General features: G+C 41.7%; 1 protein-coding gene across 1 annotated transcript in view; it reads left to right on the top strand.

The window, feature by feature from the left end:
- Positions 1-19,674, top strand: part of Celf2 (CUGBP Elav-like family member 2) — a 927,752-nt gene that overhangs the window by 747,075 nt on the left and 161,003 nt on the right. The window contains exon 4 of the mRNA XM_008837317.3: positions 7,702-7,898. Within this exon, the coding sequence (XP_008835539.2) occupies positions 7,836-7,898 (63 nt within the window). The 5' untranslated portion in view covers positions 7,702-7,835. The remainder of the gene's footprint in view (positions 1-7,701; positions 7,899-19,674) is intronic.

Raw genomic sequence — 19,674 nt, 5'->3', positions numbered from 1 at the left:
GTTGTTTATATCTCTGCTCATTAATGGCGTAAATTATACTATATATTTTTTCAGATTTCTCTTTTAAACTTACCATGGACCTGATATAAAGCAAGTCTTCAATAACTCTAAAATGAGGAGATGATTCACCTGGTAAAATGCTTACCATGTAAACATGAGGACGTGAGTTCAGATCCCCAGTACATACCCCTAAAAAGCTGGGCACAGAAGCACACATTTGTAATACCAGTGCTAGGGAGACAGAGACAGGCATATCTCTGAGGCTCTCAGGTTTACTGAGAGGCTTTGTCTCAAACACTAAGGTAGAGGACCAGTGAGATGGCTCAGCAGGTGCCGCTTGCTGCTAAGCCTGATGACCTGAGTTTAGTCTCTGAGACCCACATGGTAGAAGGAGAGCACTGACCCCCCCAGTATGGCTTCTGACTGTGCACCTTCCCATGTGTGCTGTGGCACACATGCCTACAGATACAGACACATAAACCCTGCACATACAATACATACATACATACATACATACATACATACGTACATACATACATACATACATAATAAATACAATTTGAAATTTTAAAAATAAGGTGGAGAGATATTGAGGAAGATATCCACAGTAGACCTTTGGCCTCCACACACATGCATACATGTATGTGTACCCCCACACACATATACAAGTGCACACACATATTCATACATGTGCATACACCACACACACATAAATTTAAGAATAAATCAAAAATTTTTAAACGAAAAGGACTTTGTGTGGAAATAACTTCTAGAGCATTTGAGAATTTTCCATGGAGGCATCATCTGATTTGACAGCCAGCATGTCTGCAGTGATGGAGGGTGATATGACTCTTTCGTGGCTGCTGTCTCATACTTAAATAAATCCAGGCAAACTGTTTTCACTAGTGGCTAATGCAGGACTTGTTTGCTTTGAGAATCACAGCTGTGAAAGCCTGGTTTGCATGAAACCAGACATTGTGTCTGTTGTTTACCCCTCTTATATATATCCTGTATTTTTATTTTTATGAATGGAGGTGGGGTTTCTAAGCCTCAGTGTTCATTTGAGGAAATGTGGGCCTGTGTTGAGTTTCTCCATAGTTGTCTTCATTGTATAATGATCTGCTTTTCAGTTCATGGATGGCCAAACTAATCTCCTTTCAGTCATCCTCGAGAGCCATTTCCAGTAGTTTGCCCTCAGCAGACGTCAGCTATGAGGCAGTAACAGACTGGGAAGGCACTGTCAGTCCGTGGTCTGAGGAGCTCCCTCCCCTGTAAAGTAGGGACAGTGGTAATAATCTCAGCCATCCAAGAAAGAATTCACTAGTGTGAGCCCTGCACACTTGGGAAATGTGAGTGCCTGTAGAACTCTTCTTTGGATAATTATTTCTCTATTACCCTTTCTAAAAATTCTTGTGCAAATGCCTCTGCTCAGGCCCTGAAGTTCATTGAACTATTTCTGATAAATCAAGGAAGGAAATGAGAATCCCAGATGGGACCTATCTGTAGCCAGTGCCTTGCCACCTTCCCAGCAAGGGTTATTGTATGTTCAGCCATCAGGTCCCCCTGCATGCCTCCAAATTTACTTCCTTGTGGGGGGTTTCCAGCTTTCTGCATTTTACTAGCAGTCAAACTGAGATAAGGTAATCTGGTTTCCCTATTACTTAGTGAGCTCAAATGCTGGTATTCCATGACCTTTTCTGAAGAGTTCCCCATGAATCATGGTTACTTTTTACCCTGATAAATGTATAGCTTTCTGACCTCTGACCAAATACAATCGAATATTAACTAGTAATTTAGTAAAACATCCATCACAAATATGCTGTTTCCAGGTTGCCTGTGAAAGAAAATGATGTCCTCTATATTCTTATGAAATTACTTTTTTCTATTTTTGTCAAAACGCAGGGACAAGCAATATTAAATGTATGTGTACTTAGAGGAACCCTGAACTTTCTTCAAAGGAGCTCCAGTAAATGTGCTTATAATTTGAGTTTGTAATTGGAAGAGGATTTTGCCTCTTTGACATATGCTGTGCGATATTTGCCCCAGTTAATCTTTGGTTAATATGGCCATTTCACCTCAGAGATTTGGGGCCTACTTCCACAACTGGCATGGCTGTAACTCAAAAAGTTTTGCTATACATAATAAATGCTAACAGTATCTTCAAAGTAAATACAAAGCGCTCTTATACCTGCATCTTATTGGTAATATAACTGATACTCAAGGAATTTACAGTTTACTAAAAGTATTCAGCTATCCATGACCTTACTACAGTTAGGAAACAACTGGGTAGCCTAAACAATACCTTATTGCCTTATTGAAAGGCAGCTGGCTAAGAATGGAGGTTTCCATTGTGGCAACTATTAAAGGCTCATTTTAAAAGGAGTTGCAGTTTCCAGAGATTGAAGTTGAAGGGCAACTGATTCCTCTTTCTAAACTGAAAGTCTGTGGTAAGTTTACAGGAACAGTTAAGCTTCAGGGAGCTGAATAGGTCATGGTTTCTTAATCTCCATGCAGCAGTACTGCCTGTGCCCTGGTTACCATGATGCCAGTCAGTAGAGAAGATAACGGTCTCTTAAATGACCAACACCATGAAGATGGACAATGTAGAACATTGTTGATACTGGTGATTTCATACCCGCCAGAGGCACCAGGCCCACTGCCAGGACCTTCCTTCTGCCTTTGCCTTATGCAGCTCAGTCTTGGATGGTTTCCTGTGATAACCAAACAAAGCCTGTTTCTTTGTGTGCTATCACTTAAGTACAAGTGATATTATAGAATGATTCCAAACCCGTTGAAAGAGTGGCTTTGCCAATGATCTGAAATGATGGGACTGTAGCTGAGATTGTTAGGAAGAATGCTGGCATGGACTGGGGCAGCTCCTTGGCAGCTGGCCACTCACAGCTCCATCGAAGCCTGGGTTGCTTCCCACAGCGTACATGACACCTTGTCAACTCTCTGGCCTGAGTGTGGTTGCCTGTGAACCTGGGGGATGAAATTAAACACAGAAGGAGAATCGTACCAAGGTTTCAGGCAGCTGGTCATATTATCTACATTATCTTTTCTGTAAGTCACCCCCTGTGTCCAAACCATAACCATACATACTGATGATAGTATCTTTTTTTAACATTAATAAGTATGTACAAGCACTTAGCTTTTCTTATAGTCATTTTGTTGAAATCAGTAGCCAAACAGAAGCTATTGTGTGTCTTTAACAAGTAAAGAAGCTGAGGTCTAGCGTGAGTATGATTTTCTTTGAGTGCACATAGTTAAATTAATGCTGAGCCAATACGAGGCCCACTGGCTCATTATCCACTGACCTGTAGGTCAGCACTGATAAGATTTTCAAAGCAGCTTGCCACAGAATAATATTGTTAGGTTATTCTCAACTCTAAACAGGTGGCACACACCTTTAATCCCAGCACTTGGGAAGCAGAGGCAGGCACATCTTTGTGAGTTTGAGGCCAGCTTGGTGTACATAGTGAGTTCCAGGACAGCTGGGGCTACAAGGAGACCCTGTCTCAAAAAGACAAAAAAAGGGAGGGGGGGAATGAGTGTATTTCTTTCTAGAACTATTTTAAAAAAATAATAAAAGTCCGTTGTATTAACCGCATTTGAGTACTCAGTGTCTATATGCAGCTAGTGCCTACTGTACTGAATTGTGCATATAGGGACTTCCGTGACAGCATAGAGCTGGATAGCAGATTGATATAGATTATTCCAAGGAGTATGAACAGTAAGAGCACAAAGCAAACAAAGTTAATAATAATATAGCTATTGATAAACACCAGGAAGATTTTAGACAAAAAAAAAACTTTAGAAAAAAATTTTCCAAAACAATTTTTTGTGTAGTTTTTTGTGTGTTTGAATGAGTATGTGTATGTGTGTATGTTTAATATATACTGAAGGTAGCATCTTTCTTTCATAATGTTAATAGAAGTGTTTATTCACACTGAATTTCTCATAACCATTTTGTGTGTCTGCTGTTCTCATTTTGTATCTATAAAGGAAGCGTACCACAGAAAGCCATCCAAGGACAAGAGAGAAAGTTAAGATGCTCTTCATGTTTCTGTTTCTTTAAAAAGAAACTGGCCAATTACCAGACCTTATAAAAACTTGCCCAGAAATTAATAATAATATGTATTGAATCACTGATTTTTAATAATATTCTGCTTTTTCAGAGGACCCTCAAAAGATTTTTTATATCCTCTATTGATCTAGTTTCTTTTTATTAGAATATAGAGTAGGGAAGTAGGTCAGTACAGTGCTAAAAGCAAAAAGTATGCGCTGTCATCATTTCCCCCAACATCATTAGATTCATCTTGGCTCGAAAACTCATCCCGGCAGTGTCCCCTGGCTTCATGTTCTCTGACTTGTGGTCCCATTCCATTTGGCACCTGTCCTAGAGGAGCCCTTTGCCAAAAGCCAAAGCAGAATTGGCACTGAAGATCTTGTTGCAGTTGCAGGCAAGGTGCCCACAGATGTATGCCTGTGCCCACGACCTGCAAGTGGTCACAGTGTCTTTGGAAGCATTACCCCAGGGCTTCTCCAGATACGCCTAGTTCATGGAACAGGAAAGGATGACAATTATCTTTTAAGTCTTACTGCATCCATATTTTACTCACCTTTTCTTAGGGATGGAAAAGGCATATTACCTCTGTGACTCTCAGTTGCTTCATCTCCAAATTGAACATGATTTCAACTCGAGCTATTGTGATATTGTATGTCAAGTACTTGGCAAAGGTTTCTGGCAGAGGGTAGTCCTCTATAAATATTACTTGGATTTGAAAATAAATTTCTTCACTATAAAAGGCACTATACTGGATTTCAAGAAAGGCGGGGAGCAAAGGAAAGCAGGCTAATCTTAGTTTTGTAAGCCAATCAGGTAGTTTTAGACAAAGATCTTGCTGAAGGTTTTGCTGATATTTGGAGTATATGTTTCTATAGTTCTCTGTAAAGAGCACATTAGCTATCTGTGGCCTCTGGCAAGAGCCCCCAAATGTTCAACTTAAAACACATAGTCTCTGGCTTATTCAGAAGTATTCTACACCTATAAGCCCCATGAAGACAAAAGAAGTCACTGAGTCTCCATGAAAAAGGAGCAGAGTCCAAAGGAAGAGTTTGAGTGGATTAAAACAAAATTAGCCAAACTGTTAGATATGACAGGATTCAGTAACAGGAGAATCAGTGGATTCCCACCATTAATGAATGCTTGAGAGTTCCGGAACTCTTAACTTTAGGTATTAGACAAATATGTTGTGGCCTAACCCTTCTACTATATTAATCATAGTCGAACTTCTGCTTTCTGTCAGCTTAGACCTGGGGCAGTACCTTCCTCTTTGCATTCTAACTGGTTGTCAACAGCAATAACCACGAGTCCTTCCTGTCCCAGAAATAAGTCTTACCACAGTCTCAGTTTTCAGTGTGATGTGAACACAGCATTCTGTACTACAGAAGGCTGGGCCACCTCCACACGCTGCAGTCACAGCTCCATCAGGTTCAACTCTTTATTGAATTCTCAGAGTGATTGGAAATAAGTAGAGCTGCGTGAGAACAAGATACACGATCTAGCTCTAATATAAACAAGTGTTACATTATGCCTAAATTGTTGAAAGGAGATTTTGTACTCAATATTTTATTCAGTAAAACATTTTTTGTAACAATAAGGTTGATTAGGGAACACTCTGAAAAATTCTTCAAGTTAGACAGTCTGATTGTTTACCTCAAAGATAAAATAAATAAATAGGCTGGTAAAATAGGGGGATAAGAAGTAGTAGAAATCGAAGCAAAGCCTAGTGAAGAGTATTTGACACCATTTTCCTCTGTGGATTAAATCTGACTCAGGATTTCTCCTTTCCATAGACTTTTGACTTTTTAGTTCTCTCTCTCTCTCTGTTTCTCTCTCTCTCTGTTTCTCTCTCTCTGTCTCTCTGTCTCTGTCTCTGTCTCTGTCTCTCTCTCTCTCTCTCTCTCTCTCTGTGTGTGTGTGTGTGTGTATGTGTGTGTGTGTGTGTGTATGATAAGGTTCTCACTCTTTATCTTAGGCATCTTCCTGTCTCAGTCCCGAATTTGACCTCATGCTGAAAATTGCAGACATGATCTTTTTTCTAGAGGCCTGGGGACTAGCTGGTCCAGACCCACAGCAGTTCTCAAGTGTTCTCCTTGTTTGTTTGCTTCTTATAACAAAATAAGGAACTCTGCTTAGGATCTTTTCTTCCAAGAACCTTTTTTAGCATTTCCTTAAGGCTACAGTGAAATCACGCCTGCCATTTGCAGTTTAGTACATCCTCCTCCTGGTCTGTTTCTGGACTGGGGTGGTCATCTGCAGGACTGTACCTACTAGGCTGCTGTCCCTGCTAGGATGCTGGCCTTTTGCTTGTTCCAGTGCTTTGCATCTTCATCGTCTTGAGTAACTGAACCAAGAACATCTCACTGCGTTCGGAAGAATTTAGTCTTCCTGAGAGAGAACACCTGAGGTATAAGGTGGGGCTTGGGGGAAGTGCACAGCAAAGTAAGAAGCATTTGTTTTCTGTTTTGTCGTTTCTAGTTCAAAAGGATATCCACATTAAAAAGAACTGTCTTTCTTCATATTACATGATGATAACCAGAGTTGCAGAGTTGCAGGCTTGAAGTAAATGTTCTCCCAAATGTAGACTGGGGAAGTGATAGAAAGACAAGTAAGAGCTTATGGTTTAGTTCTTTGCATCTGTCCAAAATATTTACTGACGCTTGAAGAAAGGGCAGACTTTTTTCTCTCCCAAATGTGTGATTGTTTAGAACTTAAGTGCAACATCTGGAAGTCAGATATACAGAGAGCAATTTATGGAGTGTGAAAGATTTGAAATATTCAGCGTCCTTTAGTGGGAACTCAACTTTCTGAGCTGTATTTTTTTTTCTTTTTTCAGCACAAAGCAAGCGATTCTGAGATCACTTTTGCCTTTCTGAAATAAGCCCTTTGTGCTTGGGTCCCATAAACAATGTGCTTTTTAAAGGGGAGCCCCCTCCCAGCCCTGGCCCTTTTCTCCATTGCAAGCAGCCAATCAGCTGCACCGTGCTGCATAGCTGGAGCGCTTTCCATTCTGAGCAGCAACAACGTACTAATTTGATGCACACATGGATGCCTCGCGCACTCTGCAAATTCATCACCAGAATCTTGCATTAGTCATCTGATGGACTGCCAAGTCTTTCATTTTCTTTCCATGTGACTTTATTATTACCACCTCTCTCCTCTCTTCCAAAACCTCCAAAAAAGGGCGGGGAACTGGGGAGAGGGAGAGAAATCCGGCAGAATCCAGCCCAGCCTTCCTTTCCCAGCAATAGCCGGTGCAGAGCTGATAACACTGCCGATGCTGTGTGCTGATGGCAGCCTTGCCAGTTGAGACCTGCACTTAACTTGCAGCTGCCTCCAAAGCCCGGGTTCTGAGATGTCCAGACCCTGGGTGACAGGCGGTGGGGAACTGCCCTGTGCTGGGGAGTGGAAGCTGAACGGCAGCAGCATGCAGTGAAAGCTGGCGCTGCAGCCGAGAAGCAACCTCATGGTGCCTCTTGCTTTGTTTTAGTTCATCAAATTTCTACGACTCATTAGGCACTTTCCCCCGTGCTCCTCTTCCTCCTTCCGCCTCCTCACCCCCACCCCCACTATTTTTTTCTTCCTGTCCCTCACCCTGCAGCCCTAACTCTGGCTCCTGGTTCCGTTTTTGACAGTAACGGCACAGCCAACAAGATGAACGGAGCTTTGGATCATTCAGACCAACCAGACCCAGATGCCATTAAGATGTTTGTCGGACAGATCCCCCGGTCGTGGTCGGAAAAGGAGCTGAAGGAACTTTTTGAGCCTTATGGAGCTGTCTACCAGATCAACGTCCTCCGGGACCGGAGTCAGAACCCTCCCCAGAGCAAAGGTACAGACAGCATGCGGCGCATGGGGCGCGGGTCGCCCAGGTGTCGGGGTGGGCTCAGCGGTTGGGCGGGCTAACCAAAGCTCCCAGAGCCCTCAGCCTGCAGGAGGGGGGTGGCAGAGGAAGGGCGGGCCGCGGGAGCAGCTGCTGCTGGCAGCCCTTGTGCTCTGGCAGCTCCTCCCAGAGCTCCCGCCCGCCCGAAGGGGACAGGTGGGACTGGAGGGGAGGGCAGGATCGCTGCCCAGCCTGTGTCCCGGGGCCTGATTGCTCCTGTGAGGTCACTTTCCAAGCAGTGTGGGCTCTGGGTGGGGTGACTGCCTGCTCCTCTAAGGAATAGCATCTCCGCCTGGTGTTTCAGGAGCTAACTCTTTCTGTGCTTCCTCCCTGTGATTTCCCATGTAATTAGAATTGTGTCTCACTTTTCCATAGCCTGTGCAGACCTTGAAATGCCTTGTAAACTGCTAGTGTGATGCCACTGGTGTGAGAGAGAAAGGACCCACTTTGAAGAGGGACATCCATTCTTGGGGGCCAGTGGGGATCATTAAGCAAAGTGTGCATGCTGGAGCCAGGGGAAGCGCCCTAGTGGCTTGAGATAGTTAACACACCTTCAGAAATGCTAAGGGTTTCCGCCCTTATCAGTGGTAAGATTAAAGAGCGCGGTCTGGTGCTTATGACTGCCTCCATTTTAAGATAATGGTGATAGGGTGGAGGTTGCAGTTATTAAAATAGAGGCCAGGAATCCTTGTACCGTGTTGGCACTTCTGTTTTTAGTCCTACTTTATGAGCTCAGTACAGACTGCATTTAAAATGCCTCCTGCTGCTGACCACTTGGTCTCGGTCGCTATTCCGACCTTCCCCTTTCAGTAATTTTGTTCTTTTTTTCTGTGGCTGCTCTCTCGGTCTCTCCTCTCCGGGCCTCTCTCTGTGGATATCACAGTTTCCTTTTAGCTGCCTTACTATTTCTGCCTAGCCTGTCCCTTTATTTTCATGCACATCTCATGAAGGGAAGCTCATTGTGTGCTTTTGTGTGCTCTTTAGTTGGGCACATGAGTATTGGCTCCTGCTTCTCTCTCACCCTTTTCCTTATATTAGCAAATGGAAAGGTGAGAGTAAGAAAATTTCAAGACTCGTGTTCTATAATTCTGAGAAATGCCGGCCATCTCTTGTCCCCTATTGTGCCAAGGTCTGGATAGGGCTTTGGGGAACTTTTTTCAGTAATTTAGAAGCCCATAGCCAATATTTACTTTATAAAGGTTGACAAACTTGCCTTCATATTTTGTTTATGAATCGATTTTTGTCTTTAAACATATCATGTAACTCTAGAGATTTTTTAAAAAGACTATAGAATTTTGTTTCTACAAATTTGATCACCTATAGTTAGAAAAGGAGAAAATCTGATACCTAAAATCAGGAATTTAAAGCTCAAAAATTAGGACTATATTGAAGACCTTTAGTGTGTATATTCTGAAGGTATTTATGTTTCCCATACAAAGAAATTTATTGGTTTTAATACTTTCATGGTGTCCTACTTAGGAGAGACAGCATAATGATAGGTCTGAGCTAGGGCGTCATCAAATAAGGATCCTTTCCATCACCTAGAATAGAACCCAAAGAAGCTAGGCCTGAACAGCCACAGTCTGTCCTCACCTAGGAAAGTGTGACACTGAATTCGGGTTTATCAGCATTTTTCAAAATGATCTCTGGCCAAAAAATAAATTAGAATAAAATCACAGCACAAGTGTTGTTATGATACCTGGTTACTTGCATTTTAGCTTTTGAATACATGTATCTTACCTGGACCCAGAAGGTCTTCTTTCTAGTCAAGTCAGTTCTTGTACAAGAGCAATCAGTACCTTATCTAGACTGCATCTGAGACTTTGTATTTTGTTAACTTCTATTCAGTAGATCTTCTAAGTAACTTCATGAACGTAGTTTACAGGAACTCAAGGTCTTGGAGAGGAAGAGAAGGCAAGACAATAAAGGGACTTTGGGGTGGCTCGTATGTCATGTATCAAGCCTTCTGTTAGAAGCTTTAGGTGTGTTTTCATTTAGCTTTGACCAAAATATTAAGGATAGATGGTTGGAGTCACATTTTACCAGTGAGGATACTGAGGCCCAGAAAAGTTAAGAAAGGTAGGCCAGGTCACCCAGCTCATAAGTGCCAGAATGGTTATCTGAATATACAGTTCATAGTCTTCAGAGCCTTCACCATTCTGTCTCTCACTGAGATGAGACCAAAGCCAGCCCTGATCTGCTCCATTTCGTGACTTGAGTTGGAGGTCTTCTCCTTTAGCTGAGAGTTCCCCAAGTGAGAGGAAGAGATGTCTGCCTTTAAGAGCACTGGTAGTTTCATTTCTGCCTTTGTGTTTAGTTTTTACACTCATGGGTTTGGATTGTACATTACTCCTGCTCATAGTATCATGGAGTAGGAGTTACAGAAGAACCCGTTCAAATCTTACCTTTGGAAATACAGGTCAATTCCCATTACTGTGAGCTCCAAGTCTCACATCAAATATTCCTTGAAATATGTGAACTGTCAGCCAAAGGGTGAAAGGGTGTTTCTTATACAAACATCTCTGTTGTAAGGCTATTTGTTATGATGGGATTTGGGTTGCTTGCCCTCAGAGGATTATAGCCCTTAGCTGCTTATACAGAGAAAAAAAGCTTCCATTTTCTTTACACTGATAGCCTTTGTGTGCCATATATAATTTTACCTGTTCAAATATAAAATAGGACCCTAAATTTACATTGATTTTGACCCTGTCAGCAGAGTACAATTACCATGTTTTCACAGCACTGATGTCATAGCCTTAGAAACTAAAATTACTGGAGTGTCTGTCTAAATGTGGTTTAAATTATCTAAGTAAGACTTTTGGAGTAGCCTTGATCCATTGCCTCATTGGCTTTGATGGTTTCAAGGAGAGAGACACAGTTATGCTATTACTTAATGCAGGTGAATTAAATCTTTCTCTTTATATTTTATGTTCTGTTTAATCATGAGGCTTTGCCCTATTTTCATTCTTTAAGAGAAGTCTAAGCTGTCTGTTTCTTCTTCCTATATGTGTATGTACTATCCAAGAAAGTTCAGAAACTATGGGGAGCATAACTAAGCTGCCCTAACCTATAAAAACTTAAGAGGAGCATATTTTCTCAGTATATATTTTTATTGAATTTTTGTGCTTTTCATACCATATATCTTAATCATATTTAGACTCCCTCCCCATGTGTACTTCCCCATAGCTCCTTCCCCATAACCCTACCACCAGATTTCATGCATTCTGTCATACATATTAAGGCCTATCAAGTCAAGTTTGTGTTCCCAGATTTCCCCTGGTATGAGTTCACCCAGTAAAGTCTGGTCAGCCTATCTAGCATCAACTCCTTTAAAGAAGACCAATTCTACCTCACTCAGCAGTGGTCAGCTGTTTCTCAGCTGAGGCAGGGGCTTCTTGCCCATTTCTCCAGTTCTATGCTGGGTTTTTGTCTGGTTTGAATTTGCATGGGTCTTGGGCATGCCATCACTGTTGTTGTAAGTTCATATGAGCAAGTTCCCAGAAGTGTGGAAAACCATCCACCCCCCAACTCTTACAATCTTTCTGCCCCCTCTTCCTCATGGCCCCTGAGCCCTGGATGGGTAAGGTTTAATATAGAGTTCTAACCAAGGACACACACTCTGTGGTCTCTTATTCTCTACATTCTGGCCAGTTGTGGCCTTCTGTGTTAATCAGCCTCTGTTGTATGAGGAAATTTGCTGGTGAGAGTTGAGAGATGTATTAACAGTTTCCCTCCCTATTCCACTGTGTTCTGTGAGCTTTAGATATAGAGGTTCCATTGTAGATGTATTCCTTAGGACTGGACATCTCACAGACACTTATTCTCTGTGTTTGACCAGTTGTGGAACTCTGTAATGGTTCCATGTGTTGCAAAAAGAAGCTTCTTTGATGAGTGGTGACTGGCATACTTGTTTATAAATATAAGGATATATATTTAGCATACATTAAGAAATTACATTTCTCTGAGATCTGACAGATTTAGGGTTTTCTTTAGAATCTGTGACCTCTCCAACCACATGGATTTGGCTATGTTTACAGTACTACATAAGTTCCGTCCCATTGACTGGGCTTTAAGTTCAATTAGATAGCTGTTGATTACCCCCAACATAAAAGTGCCCATACTACACTGGTAGAGTTATTTTGCTGTGCCAGTCTTTGTTGTGGATATTAGTCTTTAAAGCTGGGGTTGGACCACTGATTTTCTCCTTTACCAGATTGCATAATATACTCTGAAACTATGAGAGCTAGTCTTCAGGGGGGAGGCTCCCAGGTCAGTTCCAGCTCCATTGTTCCAAGTCTTGTGTCTGAAGTGTGGCCTGTCTTCAGCAGTAGGGTCTTACCTTCATGTTCTGAGAGGCAATCAAGGACTGTGGCAACAGCCTGTGTTATTTTGGGAGTCTCTTGGACTACTCAGGCCAACAACTTGAAGGGAGGTTTTTCCTGTCTGGCACTGTGTTTCTTGTTATATAGCCTTCAGCTGTACACACTTGCACTCATGTTCAGATACTTGTCTGTGTATTTTTAGTAGACTTCTGAACTAATACATTTCCCTCTGGTTTTTCACACCACCTAAGCATTATTTATCTCACTTCTCTCTGTGTCCCTGTCTAACGCTCCCTCCTCCCTCCCCAGTTAAAGTACCTCCATTTTCCCTGTTTCCCCCTTGATAATACCACCTCCTATTATTACACCACTCTTGAGCTCCTTCTTCCCCTTTATCCCATGGTTCCTTGTATAACTTTCCCTTCTTCCCAGTTAAATACTCCCATGTCCCCATCACTCCCTTGGTAACACTTGTCTCCTACTGTCCCCCTCTCTCAAGATCTTTCTTTCCTTTTAAAGAGAAGCATATTTTTATCTTTTTGTATGTGTAATATATATGTATGCATGCACACATGCATGTTTGTGTATGAGTATTGGAGCACATGTTTAGAGATCAAAGGACAACCTTGGCTGTCAGTCCTTGGCCTTCCACCGCATTTGAAACAGGATCTCTTTCTTTGTGGTTTGTCACTGTGGACACCAAGTCTGGAAGGAGGCCCTCCAACTTCCAGGGGCTCCCTTGTCTCTGCCTCCTATGTTACCATAGGGTCGATAGGATCACGGACGTATGCTACTGTGATTGGCTTTACATAGGTTCTGTAGAGCTGAACTCACATTCTCACTTGTGCAGCAAGCACTGTATTCGCTGTGCTGTCTTCCTAACCCAAAGGGAACATGTTTTATTCGGTGATTATCTATTTAGTTTATAGAGGAAGAGAAATACTACATAGTAGGTAAAAATATGACCTTTGAAACCCAGTGTGCCTAAATTGAGTTTCTGGTTCTGATACACGCTAAGAATTGCACATGAGCACTCCACTTAATCTAAAAATGGAGAAAGTCCTTAAAGGATTGCTGTGGTTGTGATGTTCCCTGCTTTACCTGGAGCTGGAATATGGTAGGTAGTGTTATAGTGGAGATTATTATTATAGTTATCTTCATCATCACTGTCTCCAAAACCTTAAAGTATAATAAGAGCAGTAAAGTAAGTTCATAGGTTCCTGCAACATAAAAGAGCATGAGTTAATAGTAAATCCAAGAGTGTTGGCACATTGAAATGATAGACATTGCAAAAAGGAATAAATGTTTTTAGCTTACAGGAGTCAGGAAAAGATAGCATCCTTACTAAGTCTTGAAAACAGTCATGGGAGCTTAGTAAGTAAAGATGGTGTTAGGCGTTACAACTTGATGAACTGCCTTGACTCAGGCAAGCAAGCGAGGGAATGGAGGCTGTACTTCTAACACTGAATTCTCCTACGGTTCAGAGGTGGGAAGTATGTGCAATGAATGGAGGAAAGAAAAAGCACAGAGCTGATAACTTAGAGGATGGGGCCAGCTTTTTACAAGCCCTTCATTCTTAGGATTTAAAAAATTAAAATCTCTTTCTTAGATAAAGAAGGATCTGAGAAATGGTACTTTACCCAAAAGAGAAAGGTACAGCTTGGTGACACGTGCTCAGAGAAGGGGATTGCCCATCCTGAGAATGAAAAGTGATTGACAGCAGCAAGACGGTGGTGGAAGGAAGGAGACTTGCAAATAAATTGTGAATGATAGGAATGTTTGGGCTTATATGGAAGAAATAGAGGAACAAGAAAGGAGGGAGACAGGAAAGGAGAATGCTGTCTGGTTTGAAGTGACCCTGATGGGTCAGGAAGGATGTGGGCGCAACAAAGGCATTGGATTTGATGCTGGAAGGACTTGACAGCATTTCCGAAGAAAGGAAGGGGTGAAGAAGAAGGAGAGGAACTGCAGGTTGTGTGTGCGGCTATGAAGGTAGACTCCCTTACTAGTGCTCTGATCCTAAGTAAGAAAGCTTATACTTGCACTGCTGTGATTGCTTTTAAAGATGATAAAAGGTAGAGCAAAAGGTGATCATAAAAGCTGAGAGAAGGCCTGTGTCAGGGTCCTTGCACAGAGAGAACGAAAAGTTGAAGAACAAAGCAGAAAGGTAGAAAGGTGCTTAGTCTGAGACAGCAGAGTGTTTAGGAGGCAGCAACAGTGCAGAAAATTTCAACATAGAGGGAAATGAGTAATATTTAGTAGATCGGCCCTCTGACTTTGACCATAAGTAGTATATTTCTGAGAGGACCAAGTGGAATTTAAGGACTTACGAAGAACAGACTTAAAATTATTGCATTGGAAAATTTAACAGAAGGAACAGAAGAACTATTGAATAGTTAGGGTCCAGATACACTGAGATTGGTGAGTCAGAGTAGAGCCAAGTGCCCATGGTTCTAGAGAACCACAGGCAGTTAAAAAAAGAGATGGCATCTTTACTGGTCTGTGAACAAGCAGAGGAATGAAGTCAGGAAGAACGTGGAGCTGGCTAGCTAAGCAGATGTGGTAGAAGGTTGGGAACAGTAGCAAATGTGTTGAAATCTGCTCCCCAAGATCTAAACTAGGGAAGTTGGTAACAGTGAAAGATTGCTACCTTGTCTCGGAGAAGAAGGAAGAAGTCAAGTGTTGTTGGTGAAGTGGAGGATACAAAGATTGTGTTCAAGCCAAACCAAGCTTAGAACCTACACATGGTAGATAAAGTACATGGGTTAGATAGACCAAAATCAAAATTATAACCCAGGATTATGGTCTCTGAAAAAACATACTTTGTAATGGAGGCTATTTATATTTTCTAACTTATCTTGGTTTTTTGTTTTGTTGTGTTTTTGTTTATTTGTCTGAGACAAAGTTTCCCTGTAACCCTAGCTGGCCTGGAACTTGCTATGTATGTAGACCAGGCTAGGCTCCATTTCAGAGTGAGTTGCCTATCTCTGCCTTCTGAGTGCTGTGATTATAGGCATGTGCCACCATGCCCAGCTCATTCTCTAGCTTCAAATCATTAATTATTGTTATTCTGATTTTACAGGAATGAAACCCAAGTGATTATAGTAAAATCATTTAACCTTTGAGACACTAAGACAGGAACAGACCTCATTTATAATCTAATCCCTTATTGATCCCATTTTACTGCCTTGTCTTTGCTGGCTTCTAAGCCAGAAGAGAAATAAAAAGGGGAAGTGGCCTCTGTTGCCTATCTCTATGTCTGCCAGGCCAGAAGAACAAAACTTCCTTTATTTTCTTGAAATGTGTTGGGAGATCGAGGCATAAGCACTATGCAGTTGCACCCTGCAGTGCTTGGAGCCCAGCATTTTCTGGGTAGAACAAAAAATTAAATTCATGTCTCCTTTGGGAAGCGTTATTACCTTAAATTTCAAAAGAGTAGCATTCATGGTGCTTATGACACGATGGTTATTTCATCCTGCTTTTAGTCAGGCTGCAGTCAGTGACCCGGGAGACTGGTCCCACTGGTCTTAGAGTATGATGGCAAGTCATTTCTTTCCACCTCACAGCCTTTGTTCAGATTTGAGAATTAACCATTAATAAAGTCTAACTTTGTCCTACTGTCTGTTCAGTTCAGTGCAGTGGAAAAGTTTCTGGAGAATGAGTGTGTATGATGGAGAATGAACAGTACCAGGAGAAAAGACACAAAAAAGGAAAGGGGGAAAGTCACCAAGGCCCAACTTTTTTATTTCGGAGTTTGGCAGAGTGACAGCGCACAATCCAGATGGCAGTTCTTTTCTGGTAGAATGAGCATAGACCATGGAGACAGGAGAATTGCAGCGGGTGCTTGTTATGGTGAGCTAGCTTGGGGAGTTGCCTCTGTTTCTTTGTCCACACGATAGAGGTAACATCTACCACATAGATGTTTTAATATTCAAAACAATGCATGTGAATGCTGTTAGTGTCGTCCAGTGACCACTGATAGTCTTACAAGCTCTAGTCTTTAAAATGTTAAAGGTTTGGGACTAGAGAGATGGCTCAGCAGTTAAGAGCACTGGCTGCTCTTGCAGAAGACCCAGGTTCAATTCCCCACATGCACATGGTAGCTGACAACCATCTGTAACTCTAGCGCTAAGGGATCCGACACCCTCCTCTGACCTCCACAGGCATTACATGACACGGGTGCACTTACATATATGCAAGCAATACACTCATATACATAAAATAAAAATAATAAAATTTTTTTTCAATGTTAAAGGTTCACAGAGAACACCATTGGCTATTTTATGTAAAGAGTGATGTGGGGGCTGCAGTGAGAATGGTGGTTTGTTTCCACAGGTCATGCCTTTCCTTTCTTCAAAAAAACCTGTCAGAAACTTCACATAAGTAATGAAAGTAGTGCTAAGAATATAGGTGTGTCCCTCCATGCCCAACTGTCCTGCATTTCTTAAAAACTGGGGTTGCTGACCTCGATTGTCTGGGACAGTACTATTTTTAGTAGTCATGCCTCAGTGGCTCTCCAGAAGGTTACATTTTTTTCTATTTTGAAAAGTATTTACTTAGTTTGAATAAATTAATTGCAAATAAAAATTAAGCTATAATATATAGCCTGAATAGAAATGACAAGAACTAACACAACACTCCATTTCCTTGCATTAGTCACAAAGCACGTGACTAGAAAACTTCAAAATCAATTAAATTTCTTTGAAAACAGGGCAACAACCAACAGTTACTGGTACATCACAGGTAACTTATAATACAGATTTCCTGACATGCACTTCCTGAGTGAAACCAAATGATCATTTTAACAAAATAATTTATGGCTTCTAAGTGACAATTTTTTTTGTTCTACTTAAAAAAAATCAGAACATTGATGTAATAAGATAAATTAACGCTATACTACCACATACAAAAATTTGCTATAGTCAATGAAGTATTATACAACCTTTCAAACTAAAGGAAAAGAAATCAAAGACTGAAAGATGGTTCTGCCTAGTCTAAAAGCATGATTTCTACAGGTGTCGAAGGGTTTGGTGTAGTGCGACTGCCTCTACTTCTGAGGAGCCTTTTAGAAGGCTGGGGGTGACAAGAAGCTTGTCTTGCTTCTGAAAGCAAAGCACATTCCAGAGTTAGAGAACAGACCCTGCAAGCGCCATCTTCTTCCACTGTCACTCTTGCTCATCTGCTAACCAACGTTTCCTTGAGTTCATTCCACCCTAACAGAAATCTTTGTGTTACGTATTGTGACATCCTTCCATGTCGGCTGACCAGCAGGATGACCATAAAATGTTGTAAGAATTTCTATATTCATGTAGGCAGGAACCCTAACCCTGCCTTTTAGGAAAGCTGGATTCACTGGTTATATCATATGGTTATGTTAAAAGAGTTAACAGAGAGCTAGCCTTCAGGGGAAGTGGTTTCAGGTCAGTTCCAGCTCCATTATTCCAAATCCTGTGTCCAAAGTATGTTCTGTTTTCGGCAGTAGGGACTTACCTTGATACCTTGTTCATCATTCAGGCTGTGAATAATTGATCTGGAGCACATAAATAGTATAGCTTTGAAGATGGAAGTTTTCAGAGGCCATCAAGGGCTGTGGTAATAGCCTGAGTAATATGGTGAGTTCTTGGACCACCCTGGCCAACAACTCATAGAAAGTTTCTCCTGTCTGGCACTGTTGTTATGTTTCTTGTTACGTGGACTCACGTAGAGATATTGTATGTGTAATTTGTCATTTGTTGGGTTAATATGATTCCATCTGTTTTTTTCTTAAACTAGCTAGGCATTATTTATCTGGCCTCACCCTATCTAACCCTTCCACATGGCTTCCCCATTTAAAGTGCCCCCTTTTCCCCATTTCTCCCTTGATAATACCAGTCTTCTCTTGTTCCACCTGTCTTGAGCTCCTTCTTTTCCTTTATCCTCAAGGATCCTTGTACCACTACTGTTCACACACAGACATTGTCTATGAACTGCCCAGGCCTAAGCGACACAACTACAATGCAACCTCTACACCTAAGGCTCATGGAACTTAGAACAGGGGTAATGAAGATGACACTATTGAATTTCTCAATTCTCATTAATGAAGATCATGCAACAGGGGGCCAGGAACACAAAAGGTCACAAATGGCCAAAACGTAGAGATTAAGAGTCTGCAGATTGCTGGTCCTTGGACAGGACTCCTATATTAAACTTCACCCACCCAGGACTCAGGGACCATTGCAGAAGAGGGGAAGGAAAGATTGTAAGAGCCAGGGAGGCAGCGTGTGACCAAATTGGAACAGAATCCTACAAGCTCCTGGGGACCTGCTCATATGATTCTATGGCAATGGTGTCAGTATACACAAGTACCATGCAAACTCAGACAGACCAAAAACCCAGCATAGAGCTGGGGAAATGAACAGCTGGCCCCAATCTTAGCTGAAGAAACATTGGCAATTGATTACTGCTAGGTGAGGAAGAGTTGATCTTCCTAAAACAAGAGACTAAGATAGACTGACTAGACCTCAGTGGGTGGACTTGCACTGGGGAACATCTGGGACCACTGACTTAACACATTTTGCCTTAATACAGATGACAGAGTATATGGGTTCCAGCTGGGGGGCTATGGGAGTATGCCGATGGGGATGGGGGCATAAAGATGATTAAGATTGTTTTGAGATATTCTGTATAAAATACACAAAAATTCAATTAAAACAAGATTAATTAATTAAAACAATTAACAGAGGACTGGGATGATAAAGTGCTTGCTGTGCATACATGAGGACCTAAGTGCAAATCCCGAGAACCTAGTAAAGCTTGATGTGCAATCCCACTGCTCCTGCGGTAAATAGGAAGCACCTCAGAAACACAAGCCTGCACTCACTCGTGTACATCATACACACAAAAATAAAATAAAAAGTACATAAAAACAAAAGAATATAAAAATTTTTCAGTCCATTTGAAATGGTACATGGAGTTTTAAATACCATCCATTGGATGAGAGAGATAAAGGAGAAAGAATTGAGAAGTAAGTTTCTTTTAAGTTCTATTAAGGACTCCCTTTCAGTGGTGTATACTCTGAAGAAAGTGGGTGGGCTGTGTTTGATTTGTGGTACTTCTATCAAAGGGCATTTTCTACCCTAGCAGATATTTATCATGGGTACAGTTTGATCTTTACATCTCTAGAGAGAGAAAGAGTAAGAAAGGGAATGAGGGCGATATAGAATAGAATACATGGTGCCAGCGTCAGAGCCTGTGTGGAAGAAGACAAGGGGCCACAAAGGCCGCTTCACCACTCTGCTTCTCCTCTGTCTGGAGCACTAAGCCTTAGAAGGTCCCTAGTTGTCTGCTCCCTGCTATATTTGCATTTCTGGAATTAAAGTTTTAGAAGAATAAAGAAAACAAGCTCCGGACAAAAGAAGGATTTA

This window comes from Nannospalax galili, unplaced genomic scaffold (assembly GCF_000622305.1).
Source record: "Nannospalax galili isolate Female #2095 unplaced genomic scaffold, S.galili_v1.0 scaffold678, whole genome shotgun sequence".
Lineage (NCBI taxonomy): Eukaryota > Metazoa > Chordata > Mammalia > Rodentia > Spalacidae > Nannospalax > Nannospalax galili.
Note: the sequence above shows the minus strand (reverse complement) of the source record. Positions and strands in the feature narration are given on the sequence as shown.